We start from the raw sequence: 21499 nt of genomic DNA, 5'->3' as shown, positions 1-21499 counted from the left end.
AAAGGCCTGATGAGATGAGCTGCCTTGGGCTAAAAATGGTCCACACGCTGCTGTATTTTAGCTCTGAATGACGTTTGACTTGCGTGACTTATCCGCCACCAACTAGGGTTCAAGCCGCCATGTTTTAGGGCACTTTCTGCCTGTGAAACAAACATAAATTTTTCTGGCCGCTGCTACAGCAGCGGCTGCAACAATACCAAATTTTTCAGGCATGTGTACATGCCTAATTTTTAGGCCCACTGGTGCAGCACTGTGGCTTCAAAAACCAAACCAAAAAAAAATCCTCCAAGATGGCACCAATATACCAGTGGTCTAAGCATCTTCCCACCTTGGCCTAAAAAGGGGAGGTGATTCAACAATTAAAAATCTCTGCCATTTACACGTCCACTGATAGGAGACGCGGAAGGTATTAAACTGATATGAACAATACTAAACTCACCACTCCTATCTGGTGGCACATTAGCTTGCCCGCGCAGTGCCCCAAATTTCAAGTAAGAGGACCGACCAAGCATCTTCTTCCATCTCCCTGTTACATAAATCAATGCCATATCCATAGAACTTGTAGAGAATATCCAGGATAGTTTTACAGGGCCAAATCATGTCGCCTGTTGAAAGAGGTGACCTTGCTCGGGTCCCAGGTGTGCGGTTCCTAAAATGGCTGCCATATACATGTCCTCTGATAGGAGACGCGGAAGGTATTAAACTCAGGGCCGGCCTTAGGGGTGTGCGAGCTGTGCGGCCGCACAGGGCGCCATGGAGCAGGGGGCGCCGTGCGGCCGCACAGCCGTTTAAAAAGAAAAAAAAAAATATATATATATATATATATTTTTTTTTTTTAAATTTGCAGCGGGGGCGGAGCTTACCGTGCGGCGGGGGCGGAGCTAAAAGCGCCAAAAAACTGCTGCAGGGGAAGCAGGAAGGAGTCCCTGCTTCCCCACCAAACAGTCATCAGGAGCTGCACTGCCTCCACAATGAACTCCACAGGTAACTGTGTGATTGCCAGGTGAGTGTGACTCTCTGCCTATGTGTATGACTGTCTGCCTCTGTGTGTGTGTGTGTGTGTTACTGTCTGTGTGTGTGTGTGTGTATGACTGTCTGCCTCTTTGTGTGTGTGTGTGTTACTGTCTGTGTGTGTGTGTGTGTATGACTGTCTGCCTCTGTGTGTCTGTGTGTATGACTGTCTGCCTCTGTGTGTATGACTATCTGCCTGTGTGTGTGTCTGTGTGTATGACTGTCTGCCTCTGTGTGTGTGTGTGTGTATATGACTGTCTGCCACTGTGTGTCTGTGTGTATTACTGTCTGCCACTGTGTGTCTGTGTGTATTACTGTCTGCCACTGTGTGTCTGTGTGTATTACTGTCTGCCTCTGTGTGTTTGTCTGTGTGTATTACTGTCTGCCTCTGTGTGTGTGACTGTGTATAACTGCCTCTGTGTGTATGACTGTCTGCCTCTGTGTGTATGACTGTCTGCCTCTGTGTGTATGACTGTCTGCCTCTGTGTGTATGACTGTCTGCCTCTGTGTGTCTGTGTGTATGACTGTCTGCCTGTGTGTGTGTGTGTGTGTGTATGACTGTCTGCCTCTGTGTGTATGACTGTCTGCCTCTGCGTGTATGACTGTGTGTGTCTGTGTGTATTACTGTCTGCCTCTGTGTGTGTCTGTGTGTATTACTGTCTGTGTGTGTCTGTGTGTATGACTGCCTGTCTGCCTGTGTGTGTCTGTGTGTATGACTGTCTGCCTTTGTGTGTCTGTGTGTGTGTGTATGACTGTCTGCCTGTGTGTGTGTGTATGACTGTCTGCCTGTGTGTGTGTGTATGACTGTCTGATTGTGTGTGTGTGGATGTCTTCCTGTGTGTTTATGGCCGTCTGACTCTGTGTGTGTGTGTGTGTGTCACATACAACCAATACACGCATATCACACACTGTTAATATACCCATTACAAATATCACACATAGCATACATATCACACACAGTCATCACACGTACTATTACATACACAGACAACACAAACATAACAGCATACATGGATGACGGGGGGGGGGGGGCGCTGTGAAGATTTTTCGCACAGGGCGTCTAAATGCCTAAGGCTGGCCCTGATTAAACTGATATGAACAATACTAAACTCACCACTCCTATCTGGTGGCACATTAGCTTGCCCGCGCAGTGCCCCAAATTTCAAGTAAGAGGACCGACCAAGCATCTTCTTCCATCTCCCTGTTACATAAATCAATGCCATATCCATAGAACTTGTAGAGAATATCCAGGATAGTTTTACAGGGCCAAATCATGTCGCCTGTTGAAAGAGGTGACCTTGCTCGGGTCCCAGGTGTGCGGTTCCTAAAATGGCTACCATATACATGTCCTCTGATAGGAGACGCGGAAGGTATTAAACTGATATGAACAATACTAAACTCACCACTCCTATCTGGTGGCACATTAGCTTGCCCGCGCAGTGCCCCAAATTTCAAGTAAGAGGACCGACCAAGCATCTTCTTCCATCTCCCTGTTACATAAATCAATGCCATATCCATAGAAATTGTAGAGAATATCCAGGATAGTTTTACAGGGCCAAATCATGTCGCCTGTTGAAAGAGGTGACCTTGCTCGGGTCCCAGGTGTGCGGTTCCTAAAATGGCTGCCATATACATGTCCTCTGATAGTTGACGCGGAAGGTATTAAACTGATATGAACAATACTAAACTCACCACTCCTATCTGGTGGCACATTAGCTTGCCCGCGCAGTGCCCCAAATTTCAAGTAAGAGGACCGACCAAGCATCTTCTTCCATCTCCCTGTTACATAAATCAATGCCATATCCATAGAAATTGTAGAGAATATCCAGGATAGTTTTACAGGGCCAAATCATGTCGCCTGTTGAAAGAGGTGACCTTGCTCGGGTCCCAGGTGTGCGGTTCCTAAAATGGCTGCCATATACATGTCCTCTGATAGGAGACGCGGAAGGTATTAAACTGATATGAACAATACTAAACTCACCACTCCTATCTGGTGGCACATTAGCTTGCCCGCGCAGTGCCCCAAATTTCAAGTAAGAGGACCGACCAAGCATCTTCTTCCATCTCCCTGTTACATAAATCAATGCCATATCCATAGAAATTGTAGAGAATATCCAGGATAGTTTTACAGGGCCAAATCATGTCGCCTGTTGAAAGAGGTGACCTTGCTCGGGTCCCAGGTGTGCGGTTCCTAAAATGGCTGCCATATACATGTCCACTGATAGAAGACGCGGAAGGTATTAAACTGATATGAACATTTACTAAACTCACCACTCCGAGTGCTATTATTTATTACATTTTTTTGTGGTGAGGCTTTACAGGACAGAGTGCTTCTCCACGGGACATGTTAACTCACGGGCAGCTGGCTCATCAAGGAACCAGAGCAGCTTGAACGAGGTGACCTTGCTCGGGTCCCAGGTGTGCGGTTCCTAAAATGGCTGCCATGTACACGTCCACTGATAGGAGACGCGGAAGGTATTAAACTGATATGAACAATACTCCACTCCTATCTGTAGGTCCATTGTGATTTATGCCCCCCACCCACCGCGCAGGGATGGGGGCCGGGGGGGAGGAAAGTAGGCCCCCCCCCATTGTGATTTATGGCCCCCACCCACCGCGCAGGGGTGGGGGCTGAGGGGGGGAGGACAGTAGGTCCCCCCATTGTGATTTATGGCCCCCACCCACCGCACAGTGGTTGGGGAGGACAGTAGCTCCCCCCAGTGTGTATCAGTGTGTATCATACCTGCCAAGTGACCCTATGTAGGGGGAACAGTCCCTATTCTGCTCTGTGTCAGTGTGTATCATGGTCTCTGTGGACGGTGAACAGTCTCTATTCTGCTCTGTGTCAGTGTGTATCATGGTCTCTGTGGACAGGGAACAGTCTCTATTCTGCTCTGTGTCAGTGTGTATCAGGGTACTGAGGACAGGTGTCAATCCATGTCTGGCAAGTGACCCTATGTAGGGGGAACAGTCCCTATTCTGCTCTGTGTCAGTGTGTATCAGGGATCCTTAGGATAGGTGTCAATCCATACCTGCCAAGTGACCCTATGTAGGGGGAACAGTCTATATTCTGCTCTGTGTCAGTGTGTATCATGGTCTCTGAGGACAGTTGTCAATCCATATCTGCCAAGTGACCCTATGTAGGGGGAACAGTCCCTATTCTGCTCTGTGTCAGTGTGTATCATGGTCTCTGAGGACAGGTGTCAATCCATATCTGCCAAGTGACCCTATGTAGGGGGAACAGTCTCTATTCTTCTCTGTGTCAGTGTGTATCATTGTCTCTGAGGACAGGTGTCAATCCATATCTGCCAAGTGACCCTATGTAGGGGGAACAGTCTCTATTCTGCTCTGTGTCAGTGTGTATCAGGGATTTGACTATCTTTATTCAGATTGAAAAATTACAATTCCAGGAAAAATTTAACAAACATTTACAAGAACATGTTATGCACATCATAGAAACAACGTGAACCTCTTTAAAGCCACAAACTTAAGACAAAAAATACGTACACACAATGTGTAAGGGTTTGAAAGAATATTCTGAATCCTTACATGTTTACTTTATCGTTTGTTTGATTTTTGTGAACCATATATAAACTACAAGCAGCGTGAAAACTATAAAAACTCAAGTGGCCATGCTGATCAAATTATATAGTATGCTTTACACAGCGTATAAGGGTGATGTCACAGCACAACGGGAATCTAACAGGGGAAGAGGTGAAAGTCATCCTCCCCGTCACACGACCCTGCCATATCTGCCAAGTGACCCTATGTAGGGGGAACAGTCTCTATTCTGCTCTGTGTCAGTGTGTATCATGGTCTCTGAGGACGGGGAACAGTCTCTATTCTGCTCTGTGTCAGTGTGTATCAGGGGCTTTGAGGACAGGTGTCAATGTTAGGTGATTTCTGCCCTTTATGGATTAAAAGCAGACTCTGCATCAACTGTGTAATTTTCCATGGGAGTTTTGCCATGGATCCCCCTCCGGCATGCCACAGTCCAGGTGTTAGTCCCCTTGAAACAACTTTTCCATCACTTTTGTGGCCAGAAAGAGTCCCTGTTGGTTTTAAAATTCGCCTGCCCATTGAAGTCAATGGCGGTTCGCGCGGTTCGCCGGTTCGCGAACATTTGAGGAAGTTCGCGTTCGCCGTTCGCGAAACGAAAATTTCGGGTTCGCAACAACACTATTCCCTACGTATGCTTGTTCTGAAAATGTAACTTTTATGGAGATTGGATGTGTAATTGTGATGTTATAAAAATTGTGTAAAAAGTAAATTTTACACTTTTTTTGATACAGCAATTAACTCAATTATCTCCCAAGCAGAGGGGATGAATTTACAGTAATGAATGGGAGTGTTTAACTGTGTGATTGTAAGCTATTGGTTGTTACATTTGTATTTTCTGTGCCCAACAAAGTCCACGTGAGTGGTAACCTTGTGGGAAAACTTGTATAAAAGAAAGGCTTGTGTGCTCATTAAAACAGTACTACTTCAGCCTCAGTCTTGTCTCTAATTGGGGAAAACTGCTATACAGTTGCCCGTATGGGTACGAGCAGCGGACAGAAGGTCACGGGCAGAGCGGAGAGACCAAGAAGGGGCATACCTATGGATCAGTGAGGAGATATGAGGGGCTAAGATTATTCAGTTCACTTTATAGATATAGGTTAGCACTTTGAATTGGCTCATATAGTATACAGGAAGCCAATGTAAGGACTGACAGAGAGGTGAGGTGTGAGAGGACCGACTAGAGAGGAAAATCAGTCTGGCGGCAGCATTCATTACAGACTGTAGCAGGGAAATACGGCTATTGGGAAGACCAATTAGGAGAGAGTTACAATAGTCCATACGAGAGATTACTAGAGCACGGACAAGCTCTTGTGCAAGAAAGGGGCAGCTGCGGGCGTTGTTTTTGAGGTGGAATTGGCATGATTTGACAACAGACACGATGTGAGGCACAAAGGTGAGGCCAGAATCAAAAGTAACACGAAGACAACGCGCTTGTAAGGATGGGCTGATATGGGTACCACCAATCTGAAGGGAGAGCGAGAGAGGAGGATTATATTACGAGGAGGAAAGACAAGAAGTTCTGTTTTGCAAAGATTCAGTTTCAGAAAGCTGGAGGACATCCAATCAAAGTTAGAAGAAAGGCAAGAGGTGACACGTTGCAGGACATCAGTGGAGAGGTCTGGGGAGGAGAGATATATCTGGGTGTCATCAGCGTACAGGTGGTATTTGAATCCAAAAGAGGTAATAAGTAGTACCGAACTGTTCGCTGGCGAATAGTTCCTGGCGAACATAGCGTGCTCGCGTTCGCCGCCACGGGCGAACACATGGGCGGTTCGATCCACCCCATAGTCGTCATCATTGAGCAAACTTTGACCCTGTGCCTCACGGTCAGCAGACACATTCCAGCAAATTAGCAGCAGACCCTCCCTTCCACACCCTCCCTCCCAGCATACATTTTAGATTCATTCTGAAGCTGCATGCTTAGTGAGAGGAGGGAAAGTGTAGCTGCTGCTGATTAGATAGGGAAATTGATAGCTAGGCTAGGGTATTCAGTGTCCACTACAGTCCTGAAGGACTCATCTGATCTCTGCTGTAAGAACAGCACCCCAAAAAGCCCTTTTTAGGGCTAGAACATCAGGCTGCTTTTTTTTTTTGTGTAATGTAATTGCAGTTGCCTGCCTGCCAGCTTCTGTGTCAGGCTCACAGTGCATACTGTGCCAATTTGCCCAGTGCCACCACTCACTCACTGGTGTCACAATAGCTTAAGCTTGACATTTAAAAAGAAAAAAAAAATTTCACTGTAATACATTGAATAGCAGTTAGTTGTCTGCCAGCTTCTGTGTCAGGCTCAGTGGATACTGTGCCCATTTGCCCAGTGCCACCACTCATATCTGTTTTCACAATAGCTTATGCTTGACATTTAAAAAGAACATTTTTTTTCACTGTAATAGATTGAATAGCAGTTAGTTGCCTGACAGCTTCTGTGTCAGGCTCACAGTGGATACTGTGCCCATTTGCCCAGTCAGTGCCACCACTCATATCTGGTGTCTCTATGGCGTGTGTAACGGATCAACTGGCACCCCGACTGGGTACCTCCGTTGAAAGATGCTCCTAGCGCTTCCAGAGGACTCCAAGCACTCCACCAGACACCATAAGCACCGCAGGCTGCAGCTATCTCCCTTCAGAACGAAGCAGGAACAAGCTCTTACAAGAGCTCAGTGATTATAGCAAGGGAATATGCCTAGCATAGCAATCCCTTGTAGCAGATTCCCCCAATAAGAGACAGGACTCAAGTTGAGGGTAAAAATAGAACTCTCTGGCTGCTAGCTTGCAGCCCTTTTTATTAGGTGCTCCCATGAAGGGGAGGGACACACACAGTAACGTACATTAACCAATCACACAATAGTTACATCCCACACATAGCCCTCCCCTCTACCTGTAAACTAATTATCTGTACACACAGGAAAATACAATTATCCTAGGTAGGGAAAATACAGTTTTTACACAACATTCATAACTCCCAAAATATACACCACATTCGCATAAAAATACATATACACAATCAATCCATTCGGGGGAACAACATACTCAAAAATCATACGAATTGGACCAGGGGTTCAAAAGTTAGTACAAATGTGCATTTGACCTTCTGGAAGCATGGTTTTTAGAAGCTCAAACTAGTTCCCCAGAATCCTCTATCCTGGAGACAATGGAGAAGCTGATTTAATTATATCCAGGGACAAACACAGCCTCCATTAAGCACATGTTACCAGCAACCACCAAAAGACATAAAAATACATAACTCCTGTTATACTAAACAGAACCCCCACATTCAACCCATCCCCAGATGGCTTGGATCTGAGCGCTCAACATATCCAAACAGCGTTTAGATGCCACAAACACAGTTCAAACGCCATGGGGTTTAAGTTTCGTATGGGCTGATGAGAGGGCCCATAATCCTGGGGCAGCCCAATAACCCACAGTATGCCCAAATACCGTGCATAAAGGGCCAAATCGCCTAGGGACCGTAGTCACAGGGTAAGAGGCGGGCAAGCAGCCCCCTCCAAACCACAGTGGCGAAGTGGCTTTCGCTACAGCGTGCTTTTACAAAGAAAGCAAGTTTTCCAGTGTAAGCTAATAGCAGTCAGTGTCCTTAAAGCGGGTGTTTCAGGCCTTCAGCGTGTGCCCTGCAGACCCCTGCCAGTGTACTTTGACAGTTGCCACTCATATCTGGTGTCTCTATAGCGTGCTTTTACGAAGAAAAAAAGTTTTCCAGTGTAAGCTAATAGCAGTCAGTGTCCTTAAAGCAGGTGTGTCAGGCCTTCCTTCCGCGTGTGCCCTGCAGACCCCTGCCAGTGTACTTTGACAGTTGCCACTCATATCTGGTGTCTCTATAGCGTGCTTTTACAAAGAAAAAAAGTTTTCCAGTGTAAGCTAATAGCAGTCAGTGTCCTTAAAGCAGGTGTGTCAGGCCTTCCTTCAGCGTGTGCCCTGCAGACCCCTGCCAGTGTACTTTGACAGTTGCCACTCATATCTGGTGTCTCTATTGCGTGCTTTTACAAAGAAAAAAAGTTTTCCAGTGTAAGCTAATAGCAGTCAGTGTCCTTAAAGAGGGTGTTTCAGGCCTTCAGCGTGTGCCCTGCAGACCCCTGCCAGTGTACTTTGACAGTTACCACTCATATCTGGTGTCTCTATAGCGTGCTTTTACAAAGAAAAAAAGTTTTCCAGTGTAAGCTAATAGCAGTCAGTGTCCTTAAAGCAGGTGTGTCAGGCCTTCCTTCAGCGTGTGCCCTGCAGACCCCTGTCAGTGTACTTTGACAGTTGTCACTCATATCTGGTGTGTCTCTATAGCGTGCTTTTACAAAGCAAAAAAGTTTTCCAGTGTAAGCTAATAGCAGTCAGTGTCCTTAAAGCGGGTGTTTCAGGCCTTCAACGTGTGCCCTGCAGACCTCTGCCAGTGTACTTTGACAGTTGCCACTCATATCTGGTGTCTCTATAGCGTGCTTTTACGAAGAAAAAAAGTTTTCCAGTGTAAGCTAATAGCAGTCAGTGTCCTTAAAGCAGGTGTGTCAGGCCTTCCTTCAGCGTGTGCCCTGCAGACCCCTGCCAGTGTACTTTGACAGTTGCCACTCATATCTGGTGTCTCTATAGCGTGCTTTTACAAAGAAAAAAAGTTTTCCAGTGTAAGCTAATAGCAGTCAGTGTCCTTAAAGCAGGTGTGTCAGGCCTTCCTTCAGCGTGTGCCCTGCAGACCCCTGCCAGTGTACTTTGACAGTTGCCACTCATATCTGGTGTCTCTATTGCGTGCTTTTACAAAGAAAAAAAGTTTTCCAGTGTAAGCTAATAGCAGTCAGTGTCCTTAAAGAGGGTGTTTCAGGCCTTCAGCGTGTGCCCTGCAGACCCCTGCCAGTGTACTTTGACAGTTACCACTCATATCTGGTGTCTCTATAGCGTGCTTTTACAAAGAAAAAAAGTTTTCCAGTGTAAGCTAATAGCAGTCAGTGTCCTTAAAGCAGGTGTGTCAGGCCTCCCTTCAGCGTGTGCCCTGCAGACCCCTGCCAGTGTACTTTGACAGTTGTCACTCATATCTGGTGTGTCTCTATAGTGTGCTTTTACAAAGAAAAAAAGTTTTCCAGTGTAAGCTAATAGCAGTCAGTGTCCTTAAAGCGGGTGTTTCAGGCCTTCAGCGTGTGCCCTGCAGACCCCTGCCAGTGTACTTTGACAGTTGCCACTCATATCTGGTGTCGCTATAGCGTGCTTTTACAAAGAAAAAAGTTTTCCAGTGTTAGCTAATAGCAGTCAGTGTCCTTAAAGCGGGTGTGTCAGGCCTTCCTTTAGCGTGTGCCCTGCAGACCCCTGCCAGTGTACTTTGACAGTTGCCACTCATATCTGGTGTCTCTGTAGCGTGCTTTTACAAAGAAAAAAAGTTTTTCAGTGTAAGCAAATAGCAGTCAGTGTCCTTAAAGCGGGTGTTTCAGGCCTTCAGTGTGTGCCCTGCAGACCCCTGCCAGTGTACTTTGACAGTTGCCACTCATATCTGGTGTCTCTATAGCGTGCTTTTACAAAGAAAAAAAGTTTTCCAGTGTAAGCTAATAGCAGTCAGTGTCCTTAAAGCGGGTGTGTCAGGCCTTCAGCGTGTGCCCTGCAGACCCCTGCCAGTGTACTTTGACAGTTGCCACTCATATCTGGTGTCTCTATAGGGTGCTTTTACAAAGAAAAAACGTTTTCCAGTGTGAGCTAATAGCAGTCAGTGTCCTTAAAGCGGGTGTTTCAGGCCTTCAGCGTGTGCCCTGCAGACCCCTGCCAGTGTACTTTGACAGTTGCCACTCATATCTGGTGTCTCTATAGCGTGCTTTTACAAAGAAAAAAAGTTTTCCAGTGTTAGCTAATAGCAGTCAGTGTCATTAAAGCGGGTGTGTCAGGCCTTCCTTCAGTGTGTGCCCTGCAGACCCCTGCCAGTGTACTTTGACAGTTGCCACTCATATCTGGTGTCTCTATAGCGTGCTTTTACAAAGAAAAAACGTTTTCCAGTGTAAGCTAATAGCAGTCAGTGTCCTTAAAGCGGGTGTGTCAGGCCTTCCTTCAGCATGTGTCCTGCAGACCCCTGCCAGTGTACTTTGACAGTTGCCACTCATATCTGGTGTCTCTATAGCGTGCTTTTACAAAGAAAAAAAGTTTTCCAGTGTAAGCTAATAGCAGTTAGTGTCCTTAAAGCGGGTGTGTCAGGCCTTCAGCGTGTGCTCTGCAGACCTCTGCCATTGCACATTGCCACTCATATCTGGTGTCACAATAGCGTGCATTTAAAACCAAAAAACTTTCTTCACTGTTGTAGATTGAATAGCAGTTAGTTCTCTTCAAGTGGGTGTCAGGCCTACAGAGTGTACTCTGCCAACCTCTGCCAGTGCACATTGCCACTTATTTCTGGTGTCACAATAGCGTGCATTTAAAAACCAAATTTTTTTTTCACTGTTATAGATTGAATAGCAGTTAGTTGTCTTCAAGCGGTGTGTCAGGCCTACAGCGTGTACTCTGCAGACCTCTGCCATTGCACATTGCCACTCATATCTGGTCTCAGAGTAGCTTCCACGCATAGTACCACTAATCCCCAAAAAAATGACAGGCAGAGGCAGGCCACCCCGCAGGGGCCATCGTGGTCGTGGTGCTGTGATTCCCTTTGGCCCTAGAATAATGCCCAGTTTTCAGAGGCCAGTTACCCTGAACTTGAAAAGTTCTGAGGACATAGTTGACTGGCTAACACAGGACACCCAATCTTCTACAGCTTCCGCTCGGTACCTTGAAGCACCATCCTCCTCCAGCTTAGCTTCAGACACTTCTCAAGATACCACTCACCCACCTGCCGCCACCACCAAAACTAGCACCACAGCCGCTTTACTTGGTATGTCAGAGGAGTTATTCACACATCCATTTGAAGAAATGAGTGATGCGCAACAATTATTGCCAGAGGATGTAGATAACAGGGATATGTCTCAGGCAGGCAGCATTACACACATGAACGTACGGTGTGATGATGATGATGTTGTACCTGCTGCTGCTTCCTTTGCTGAGTTGTCAGATACAAGGGAAGCGGTTGATGATGACGATGCATCCATGGATGTCACGTGGGTGCCCGCTCGGCAAGAAGAAGAACAGGGCGAAAGTTCAGATGGGGAGATAGAGAGGAGGAGGAGATGAGTTGGAAGCAGGGGGAGGTCGTCGCAAGGAGCTAGTGGCACAGTCAGACAGCATGCATCGGCACCCGGGGTCAGCCCGACAGCACGCCAATCAACGCATGCTGTGTCCACCACCAGAATGCCGTCATTGCAGAGCTCAGCAGTGTGGAATTTTTTTTGTGTGTCTGCCTCTGACAACAGCGATGCCATTTGCAACCTGTGCCAAAAGAAAGTCGTGGGAAGTCCAACACCCACCTAGGTACAACTGCTTTGCGTAGGCACATGATCTCACATCACAAACGCCTATGGGATCAACACATGAGTACAAGCAGCACGCCTACTCTAAGCCGCCATCCTCCTCCTGGTCCAGCATCTTCAGCCACGTGAACCACTGCTGTCCTCCTTGCCGCCTCTCAACCATCCGCCACTCCGTCTCCCGCCTTGAGCAGTTCCCGCTCATCTGCCCACAGTCATGTGTCTGTCAAGGACATGTTTGAGTGTAAGAAGCCAATGTCAGAAAGTCACCCCCTTGCCCAGCGTCTGACAGCTGGCTTGTCCGAACTATTACCCCGCAGCTTTTACCATACAAGCTGGTGGAGTCTGAGGCGTTCAAAAAATTTGTAGCTATTGGGACACCGCAGTGGAAGGTACCCGGCAGAAATGTATTTTCACAAAAGGCAATCCCCATCCTGTACTCGATTGTGCAAAAGGAAGTAATGGCACTCCTGTCCGCCCTGAACACACAGGTGGAAAAGTGGCTGACTCCGCAGCAACTGGATATCGGCAAAGTGGTTTGTGACAACGGAAAAAATTTGTTAGCGGTATTGAAGTTGGGCAAGTTGACACATGTGCCGTGCATGGCACATGTGTGTAATCTGATCGTACAACGCTTTGTGCATAAGTACACAGGCTTACAGGACATCCTGAAGCAGGCCAGGAAGGTGTGTGGCCATTTCAGGCCATTTCACCTACACGGCCATGGCTCACTTTGCCGATATCCAGTGGCGAAACAACATGCCAGTGAGGCGCTTGATTTGCGACAGCCCGACACGTTGGAATTCAACACTCCTAATGTTCGACCGCCTGCTCCAACAAGAAAAAGCTGTTAATGAATATTTGTATGACCGGGGTGCTAGGACAGCCTCTGGGGAGCTGGGAATTTTTTTGCAACGTTACTGGACGCTCATGCGCAATACCTGTAGGCTCATGCGTTCTTTTGAGGAGGTGACAAACCTAGTCAGTCGCACCGAAGGCACCATCAGCGACATCATACCATTTGTTTTCTTCCTGGAGCGTGCCCTGCGAAGAGTGCTGGATCAGGCCGTAGATGAGCGTGAAGAGGAAGAGGAAGAGTTGTGGTCACCATCACCACCAGAAACAGCCTTATCAGCATCGCTTGCTGGACCTGCGGCAACACTGGAAGAGGATTGTGAGGAAGAGGAGTCAGAGGAGGAATGTGGCTTTGAGGAGGAGGAGGAAGACCAACCACAACAGGCATCCCAGGGTGCTCGTTGTCACCTATCTGGTACCCGTGGTGTTGTACGTGGCTGGGGGGAAGAACATACCTTCATTGACATCAGTGAGGAGGAGGAACGGGAAATTAGTAGCTCGGCATCCAACCTTGTGCAAATGGGGTCTTTCATGCTGTCGTGCCTGTTGAGGGACCCTCGTATAAAAAGGCTGAAGGAGAACGACCTGTACTGGGTGTCCACGCTACTAGACCCCCGGTATAAGCAGAAAGTGGCGGAAATGTTACCGAATTACAACAAGTCGGAAAGGATGCAGCATTTGCAAAATAAATTAAAAAGTATGCTTTACACAGCGTATAAGGGTGATGTCTCAGCACAATGGGAATCTAACAGGGGGAGAGGTGGAAGTCATCCTCCTCCTCCCACGACCACGCCGGCAAGGACAGGACGCTTTAAAAACGTGTTGTTGATGGAGGACATACGGACCTTTTTAAGTCCTACGCATCGCCACAGCCCTTCGGGATCCACCCTCAGAGAGCGACTCAACCGACAGGTAGCAGACTACCTCGCCTTAACTGCAGATATCGACACTCTGATGAGCGATGAACCCCTTGACTACTGGGTGTGCAGGCTTGACCTGTGGCCTGAGCTATCCCAATTTGCGATAGAACTTCTGGCCTGCTCCGCTTCAAGTGTCCTGTCAGAAAGGACCTTCAGTGCAGCAGGAGGTATTGTCGCTGAGAAGAGAAGTCGCCTAGGTCAAAAAAGTCTAGATTACCTCACCTTTATTAAGATGAATGAGGGATGGATCCCGAAGGGACTGACACTGGGCGATACATTCGATTAAAAAAGGCCTGATGAGATGAGCTGCCTTGGGCTAAAAATGGTCCACATGCTGCTGTATTTTAGCTCTGAATGCCGGTTGACTTGCGTGACTTATCCGCCACCAACTAGGGTTCAAGCCGCCATGTTTTAGGGCACTTTCTGCCTGTGAAACAAACATCAATTTTTCTGGCCGCTGCTACAGCAGCGGCTGCAACAATACCTAATTTTTCAGGCAAGTGTACATGCCTAATTTTTAGGCCCTCTGGTGCTGCACTGTGGCTTCAAAAACCAAACCAAAAAAAAGGCACATAGTGACCCTATGTAGGGGGAACAGTCCCTATTCTGCTCTGTGTCAGTGTGTATCAGGGATTTGACTATCTTTATTCAGATTTAAAAATTACAATTCCAGGAAAAATGTAACAAACATTTACAAGAACATGTTATGCACATCATAGAAACAACGTGAACCTCGTTAAAGCCACAAACTTAATACAAAAAATACGTACACACAATGTGTAAGGGTTTGAAAGAAAATTCTGAATCCTTACATGTTTACTTTATCGTTTGTTTGATTTTTGGGAACCATATATAAACTACAAGCAGCGTGAAAACTATAAAAACTCAAGTGGCCATGCTGATCAAATTAAATAGTATGATTTACACAGCGTATAAGGGTGATGCCACAGCACAACGGGAATCTAACAGGGGAAGAGGGGAAAGTCATCCACCTCCTCCCACGACCACGCCATATCTGCCAAGTGACCCTATGTAGGGGGAACAGTCTCTATTCTGCTCTGTGTCAGTGTGTATCATGGGCTCTGAGGACGGGGAACAGTCTCTATTCTGCTCTTTGTCAGTGTGTATCAGGGGCTTTGAGGACAGGTGTCAATCCATATCTGCCAAGTGACCCTATGTAGGGGGAACAGTCCCTATTCTGCTCTGTGTGAGGAGGAGGAACGGGAAATGAGTAGCTCGGCATCCAACCTTGTGCAAATGGGGTCTTTCATGCTGTCGTGCCTGTTGAGGGATCCTCGTATAAAAAGGCTGAAGGAGAACGACCTGTGATGGGTGTCCACGCTACTAGACCCCCGGTCTCTATTCTTCTCTGTGTCAGTGTGTATCATGGTCTCTGAGGACGGGGAACAGTCTCTATTCTGCTCTTTGTCAGTGTGTATCAGGGGCTTTGAGGACAGGTGTCAATCCATACCTGCCAAGTGACCCTATGTAGGGGGAACAGTCTCTATTCTGCTCTTTGTCAGTGTGTATCAGGGGCTTTGAGGACGGGGAACAGTCTCTATTCTGCTTTGTGTCAGTGTGTATCATGGTCTCTGAGGACAGGGAACAGTCTTGTGACGGAACCAATCTCGCCACATTGTATTGGAGGAGCCTGGTTTCCCGCCTGCTGCCTTTGGACTATGGACCAGACTTTATGGGAATGTTATACCCCAGATAGCTATACCATGGAGCCTATTCATATAATGAAAGACTATGGGAAAGACTTTAGCTCCATGGCAATTGTACTGTGTGAATAGGATCTGCGCGCTATTCGGTAGTTTTGTGCGCTCAGATCCCAGCTATCTGGGGATATGTGAAATGTCTGTGTGTTATGGATAAAAAGTAACTTTCTGTATTTTAAAGTGTTTTATGTCTTTCTGTAACCATGTGGTTAATGGAGTCTGCTTCTAGCCCTGGATAATTGGATTACTTTCCTCTTTGTCTCCAGGATAGAGGCCTATGTAAAACCTTTCTAAACTGGTTTGCCATGCGGCTAGTACGGGACAAAAGATACTTTTAGTAACTTTTGAACCCCTGGTCGGATTCATGCCATTTTTTAATATGTTGTTCCCCTGAATTGATTGATTGTGGATATGTATTTTTATGTGAATGTGATGTATGGTTTTAGAGTTATGAAAGTTGTGTAAAAAGTATATTTTAACTGTATGTATAATGGGATTATGTGTCACACTAAGGGGAGGGGATGTGTGGGATGTAACATCTATGTCATTGGTTATTTTATGCCTCCCCCTGGGTGTGGCCTGTATGTGTACTCATGTAATAAAAACCAGGCTGGGTGCCCCAGCACCTGAGACCACTGCTTGACCCTCAACACGGAGCCTTGTCTCGTTCTTGGGGGGATTCACTGTATGCTGCTGGAGATTGATTGCTAGGAGTGTAAGCTGATCTCTGCTTTTCCTGTTCGTCTGCTAGCAGCTATTCGTGAGGTTCCAGCTTGGAGTGCTATCTTATTCCCTGGTATACAGTTCGGGAGTTTGATGTATTCGCCTATATCCAATTCGTGAGTTTTGATGTTCTGCAGTAGCTGTGCCTTTCTGTAAAAAGGGGATTATCGCCTAAACTGGGTTTTATCCCCTTTTTAGCAAAACGGTCCGTTACAAGTCTCTATTCTGCTCTGTGTCAGTGTGTATCATGGGCTCTGAGGACGGGGAACAGTCTCTATTCTGCTCTTTGTCAGTGTGTATCAGGGGCTTTGAGGACAGGTGTCAATCCATATCTGCCAAGTGACCCTATGTAGGGGGAACAGTCCCTATTCTGCTCTGTGTGAGGAGGAGGAACGGGAAATGAGTAGCTCGGCATCCAACCTTGTGCAAATGGGGTCTTTCATGCTGTCGTGCCTGTTGAGGGACCCTTGTATAAAAAGGCTGAAGGAGAACGACCTGTGCTGGGTGTCCACGCTACTTGACCCCCGGTCTCTATTCTGCTCTGTGTCAGTGTGTATCAGGGGCTATGAGGACAGGTGTCAATACATACCTGCCAAGTGACCCTATGTAGGGGGAACAGTCTCTATTCTGCTCTGTGTCAGTGTATTTCAGGGGCTTTGAGGACAGGTGTCAATCCATACCTGCCAAGTGACCCTATGTAGGGGGAGCAGTCTCTATTCTGCTCTTTGTCAGTGTATATCAGGGGCTTTGAGGACGGGGAACAGTTTCTATTCTGCTCTGTGTCAGTGTGTATCAGGGGCTTTGAGGACAGGTCTCAACCCATATCTGCCAAGTGACCCTATGTAGGGGGAACAGTCCCTATTCTGCTCTGTGTGAGGAGGAGGAACGGGAAATGAGTAGCTCGGCATCCAACCTTGTGCAAATGGGGTCTTTCATGCTGTCGTGCCTGTTGAGGGACCCTCGTATAAAAAGGCTGAAGGAGAACGACCTGTGCTGGGTGTCCACGCTACTAGACCCCCCAGGTATTAGTCAGTGGCAGAAATGTTACCGAATTAAAAGACGGAAAGGATGCAGCATTTGCAAAATAAATTAAAAAGTATGCTTTACACAGCGTATAAGAGTGATGTCACAGCACAACGGGAATCTAACGACCAAGCCATATCTGCCAAGTGACCCTATGTAGGGGTAACAGTCTCTATTCTGCTCTGTGTCAGTGTGTATCATGGTCTCTGAGGACGGGGAACAGTCTCTATTCTGCTCTGTGTCTGTGTGTATCAGGGGCTTTGAGGACAGGTGTCAATCCATATCTGCCAAGTGACCCTATGTAGGGGGAACAGTCCCTATTCTGCTCTGTGTATCATGATCTCTGAGGATGGGGAACAGTCTCTATTCTGTCTGTGTCAGTGTGTATCAGGGGCTTTGAGGACAGGTGTCAATCCATACCTGCCAAGTGACCCTATGTAGGGGGAACAGTCCCTATTCTGCTCTGTGTCAGTGTGTATCATGGTCTCTGAGGACGGGGAACAGTCTCTATTCTGCTCTGTGTCAGTGTGTATCATGGGCTCTGAGGACGGGGAACAGTCTCTATTCTGCTCTTTGTCAGTATGTATCAGGGGCTTTGAGGACAGGTGTCAATCCATACCTGCCAAGTGACCCTGTGTAAGGGGAACAGTCCCTATTCTGCTCTGTGTCAGTGTGTATCAGGGTCTCTGACGACAGGTGTCAATCCATATGTTAAGGTGTCAATCCATATGTCAAGGTGTCAATATGTCATATGTCAGGTGTCAATCCATATCCATTGCGATTTAGGAATGTTAGGTGATTTCTGCTCTTTATGGATTAAAACCAGACTCTGCATCAACTGTGTAATTTCCCATGGGAGTTTTGCCATGGATCCCCCTCGGGCATGCCACAGTCCAGGTGTTAGTCCCCTTGAAACAACTTTTCCATCACTTTTGTGGCCAGAAACAGTCCCTGTGGGTTTTAAAATTCGCCTGCCCATTGAAGTCTATGGCGGTTCGCCCGGTTCGCAAACGTTTGCGGAAGTTCCCATTCGCCGTTCGCGAACCGAAAATTTAGTGTTCGCGACATCACTAGTAATAAGCTTGCCAAGAGAGGCAGTGTAAAGAGAAAATAGAAGGGGACCAAGGACAGAGCCTTGGGGACTCCAACTGAGACAGGACGAACAGTGGAGGTATCATTAGAAAAGGAGACATTGAATGAGCGTTGGAGAGATAGGAGGGAAACCATGAGAGGACAGAGTCACAGAGACCGAGTGATTGAAGAGTTTGGAGAAGGAGAACATGATCAACAGTGTCAAAAGCAGCGGAGAGGTCAAGAAGAATTAGTATGGAGTAGTGACCATTGGATTTAACTGTGATAAGGTCATTAGTGACTTTGATAATGGCAGTCTCAGTAGAGTGGAGGGGGCGGAAGCCGGACTGAAGAGGGTCGAGGAGAGAATAGGAGACTAGTCTTTCAAGAAGCTTTGAGGAAAAAGGGAGCAGGGATATAGGATGATAGTTAGAGGGGGGGGATGGGTCGAGACATGTTTTTTTTCAAGATGGGTACTACAGTAGCATGTTTCAGGACAGTAGAAACAGTGCCAGAAGAAAGCAGTTGAAGAAGTGTGTTAGAAGTGTGTTAAGGAGGGCACAAGACAAGAGGAGAGAGATCTAATAAGGTAGGCAGACAATGTAATGCATGGAATAGCCTTCCAGCTGAAGTGGTAGAGGTAAACACAGTAAAGGAGTTTAAGCATGTGTGGGATAGGCATAAGGCCATCCTAACTATAAGATAAGGCCAGGGACTAATGAAAATATTTAGAAACTTGGGTAGACTAGATGGACTGAATGGTCCTTATCTGCCGTCACATTCTATGTTTCTATGCTGAAGAGTCTCCCTAGTCCTGCAGCATGATAGTGTGATATAGCTCTGTGAGATAAGTGAGCTTTTTTTTGCTTAAATTAATTATCTCCCAGGCACTCGAGTTACAATACAAAACCACAAAACACCTCAAAATGCATACAAGTTTGATAAGAACCCCCACAAGTATTATATCCCCGGATAGCCCGGATTCGAGCGCCCAAGTTGTGCAAATATTGCTCGAATCCGTGTAGTATAGCCGAATGGGTAGAGAGGAAAGTAGATAGTGACTGGTCCACTGGGCGGAGTTCCTATATACACATAAACTAAGTCTCCCTCTGCTCTCTTGGCTTGTCTGGTAACCGAGCAGGCAACGTTATGATTTTCCCGGTGTTCATTAGAGATAGTGTCATTTTACATTTTGCCAAGTGAATAAAAGTAAGTGTGCACACAAATATTTTTTTAAGATATGATTTAATCACCATAATGTTTCATAGTCATATTTCTGATGTTTCATGAAAATAAAGTCAGTTTTTAAGTATGGTAAACAATAAATCATTTATAGACAGATTTTCTATAACTCCCAGTACATTTTGTTTCAGATATTTGCATCAGCAGAAGATTTCTTAAGGAAAGGACAACAACAGAAATACACCAAGCACGATTATGAAGAAATATTAAAAAAAAAAGACCAAGGATTCCAGCTCTCCAAACTCAAGCAATCTCTCAGAATCCTATATGTCTACAAAGGAGATAGTAAACACAAAACCTTTCTCATGTTCTGAATGTGGAAAATGTTTTTGCTGGCCGTCAGAAATTGTAATACATCAGAGAACTCACACAGGAGAGAAACCTTTCTCATGTGCTGAATGTGGGAAATGTTTTAGCCAGCACTCAAATCTTGTTAAACATCAGATTACTCACACAGGAGAGAAACCTTTCTCATGTGCTGAATGTGGGAAATATTTTAGACAAAACACAACTCTAGTTAGACACCAGAGAACTCACACAGGAGAGAAACCTTTCTCATGTTCTGAATGTGGAAAATGTTTTGGCTGGCAGTCCGAAATTGTAATACATCAGAGAACTCACACAGGAGAGAAACCATTCTCATGTGCTGAATGTGGGAAATGTTTTAGCCAGCACGCAAATCTTGTTAAACATCAGAGAATTCACACAGGAGAGAAACCTTTCTCATGTTCTGAATGTGGGAAATGTTTTAGCTATAACTCAGCTCTAGTTAAACATCAGAGAACTCACACAGGAGAGAAACCTTTCTCATGTTCTGAATGTGGGAAATGTTTTAGCGCGCATTCAAATCTTGTTTCACATCAGAGAACTCACACAGGAGAGAAACCTTTCTCGTGTTCAGAATGTGGGAACTGTTTTAGCGGGCAATCAGATCTTGTTGCACATCATAGAACTCACACAGGAGAGAAACCTTTCTCATGTTCTGAATGTGGGAAAGGTTTTAGACAAAGCACAACTTTAGTTAGACACCAGAGAACTCACACAGGAGAGAAACCTTTCTCATGTTTTGAATGTGGAAAATGTTTTCGCTGGCAGTCAGAAATTGTAATACATCAGAGAACTCACACAGGAGAGAAACCTTTCTTATGTGCTGAATGTGGGAAATGTTTTAGCGAGCACTCAAATCTTGTTAAACATCAGAGAACTCACACAGGAGAGAAACCTTATTCTTGTTCTGAATGTGGGAAATGTTTTAGCTATAACTCAGCTCTAATTAAACATCAGAGAACTCACACAGGAGAGAAACCTCTCTCATGTTCTGAATGTGGGAAATGTTTTAGACAAAACACAGCTCTAGTTAAACATCAGAGAAGTCACACAGGAGAGTAACCTTTCTCATGTTCTGAATGGAGAAATAGTTTTGTCGGTAAACCAGATTTTGTTAAACATCAGATAACTCACATAGTAGAGTTTGTTTAATGTGTTTATGAATTAACATGGGAATAAAACATCTAATATTGTGAATTGTTCTCATCCTGACAAAATAAATAATACATGTGACAGTAGCAACGTATAAATGATGCATTGGTATTGTGATTGTGTTAACTCTACAGAGCCCCGCTTTACTTTTCTTCTCTTTTATATTACTGTTAAATTTGAAAACTTCTGTCTTCTGTACCTTCCATGCAAAACGCTTGCTTTCTTTAACCTCTTCCTGACCGCCGGCATACTAGGTACATCTGACAAAAACGTGCCTTAAGGTTCTAGTATGTCCGCCGCATTCCTGCTTACTTACCCGTTCGCCGCCGTTCCCCCGCCACTGATCAGTGTTGCTCACAGTCTGGGTGGACTGCCTGACAACCCAGACAGTCCCCCCTTGGCAAATTAGGCCCCCGCTGGCCATGTGATCGCTCAGAATACAGGGAAGTGTCAGGATTACTATTCAATCCAGCACTCAGAATGTATCACACCTAGGACTGAGGATAACGTCTAACCGGACCCTAGAATG

At 46.1% G+C, this 21499-nt stretch overlaps 1 protein-coding gene across 1 annotated transcript in view; it reads left to right on the top strand.

Moving 5' to 3' along the window:
* LOC134569299 (zinc finger protein 850-like) overlaps nucleotides 1-21068 on the top strand; it is a 120110-nt gene extending 99042 nt beyond the window's left edge. The window contains exon 2 of the mRNA XM_063428216.1: nucleotides 19865-21068. Coding sequence (XP_063284286.1) covers nucleotides 19865-20880 — 1016 coding nt within the window. The 3' untranslated portion in view covers nucleotides 20881-21068. The remainder of the gene's footprint in view (nucleotides 1-19864) is intronic.
* Nucleotides 21069-21499: the final 431 nt, after the last annotated feature.

Source organism: Pelobates fuscus, chromosome 7 (assembly GCF_036172605.1).
Source record: "Pelobates fuscus isolate aPelFus1 chromosome 7, aPelFus1.pri, whole genome shotgun sequence".
NCBI lineage: Eukaryota > Metazoa > Chordata > Amphibia > Anura > Pelobatidae > Pelobates > Pelobates fuscus.
This window is presented reverse-complemented; position numbering and strand designations above follow the sequence as displayed.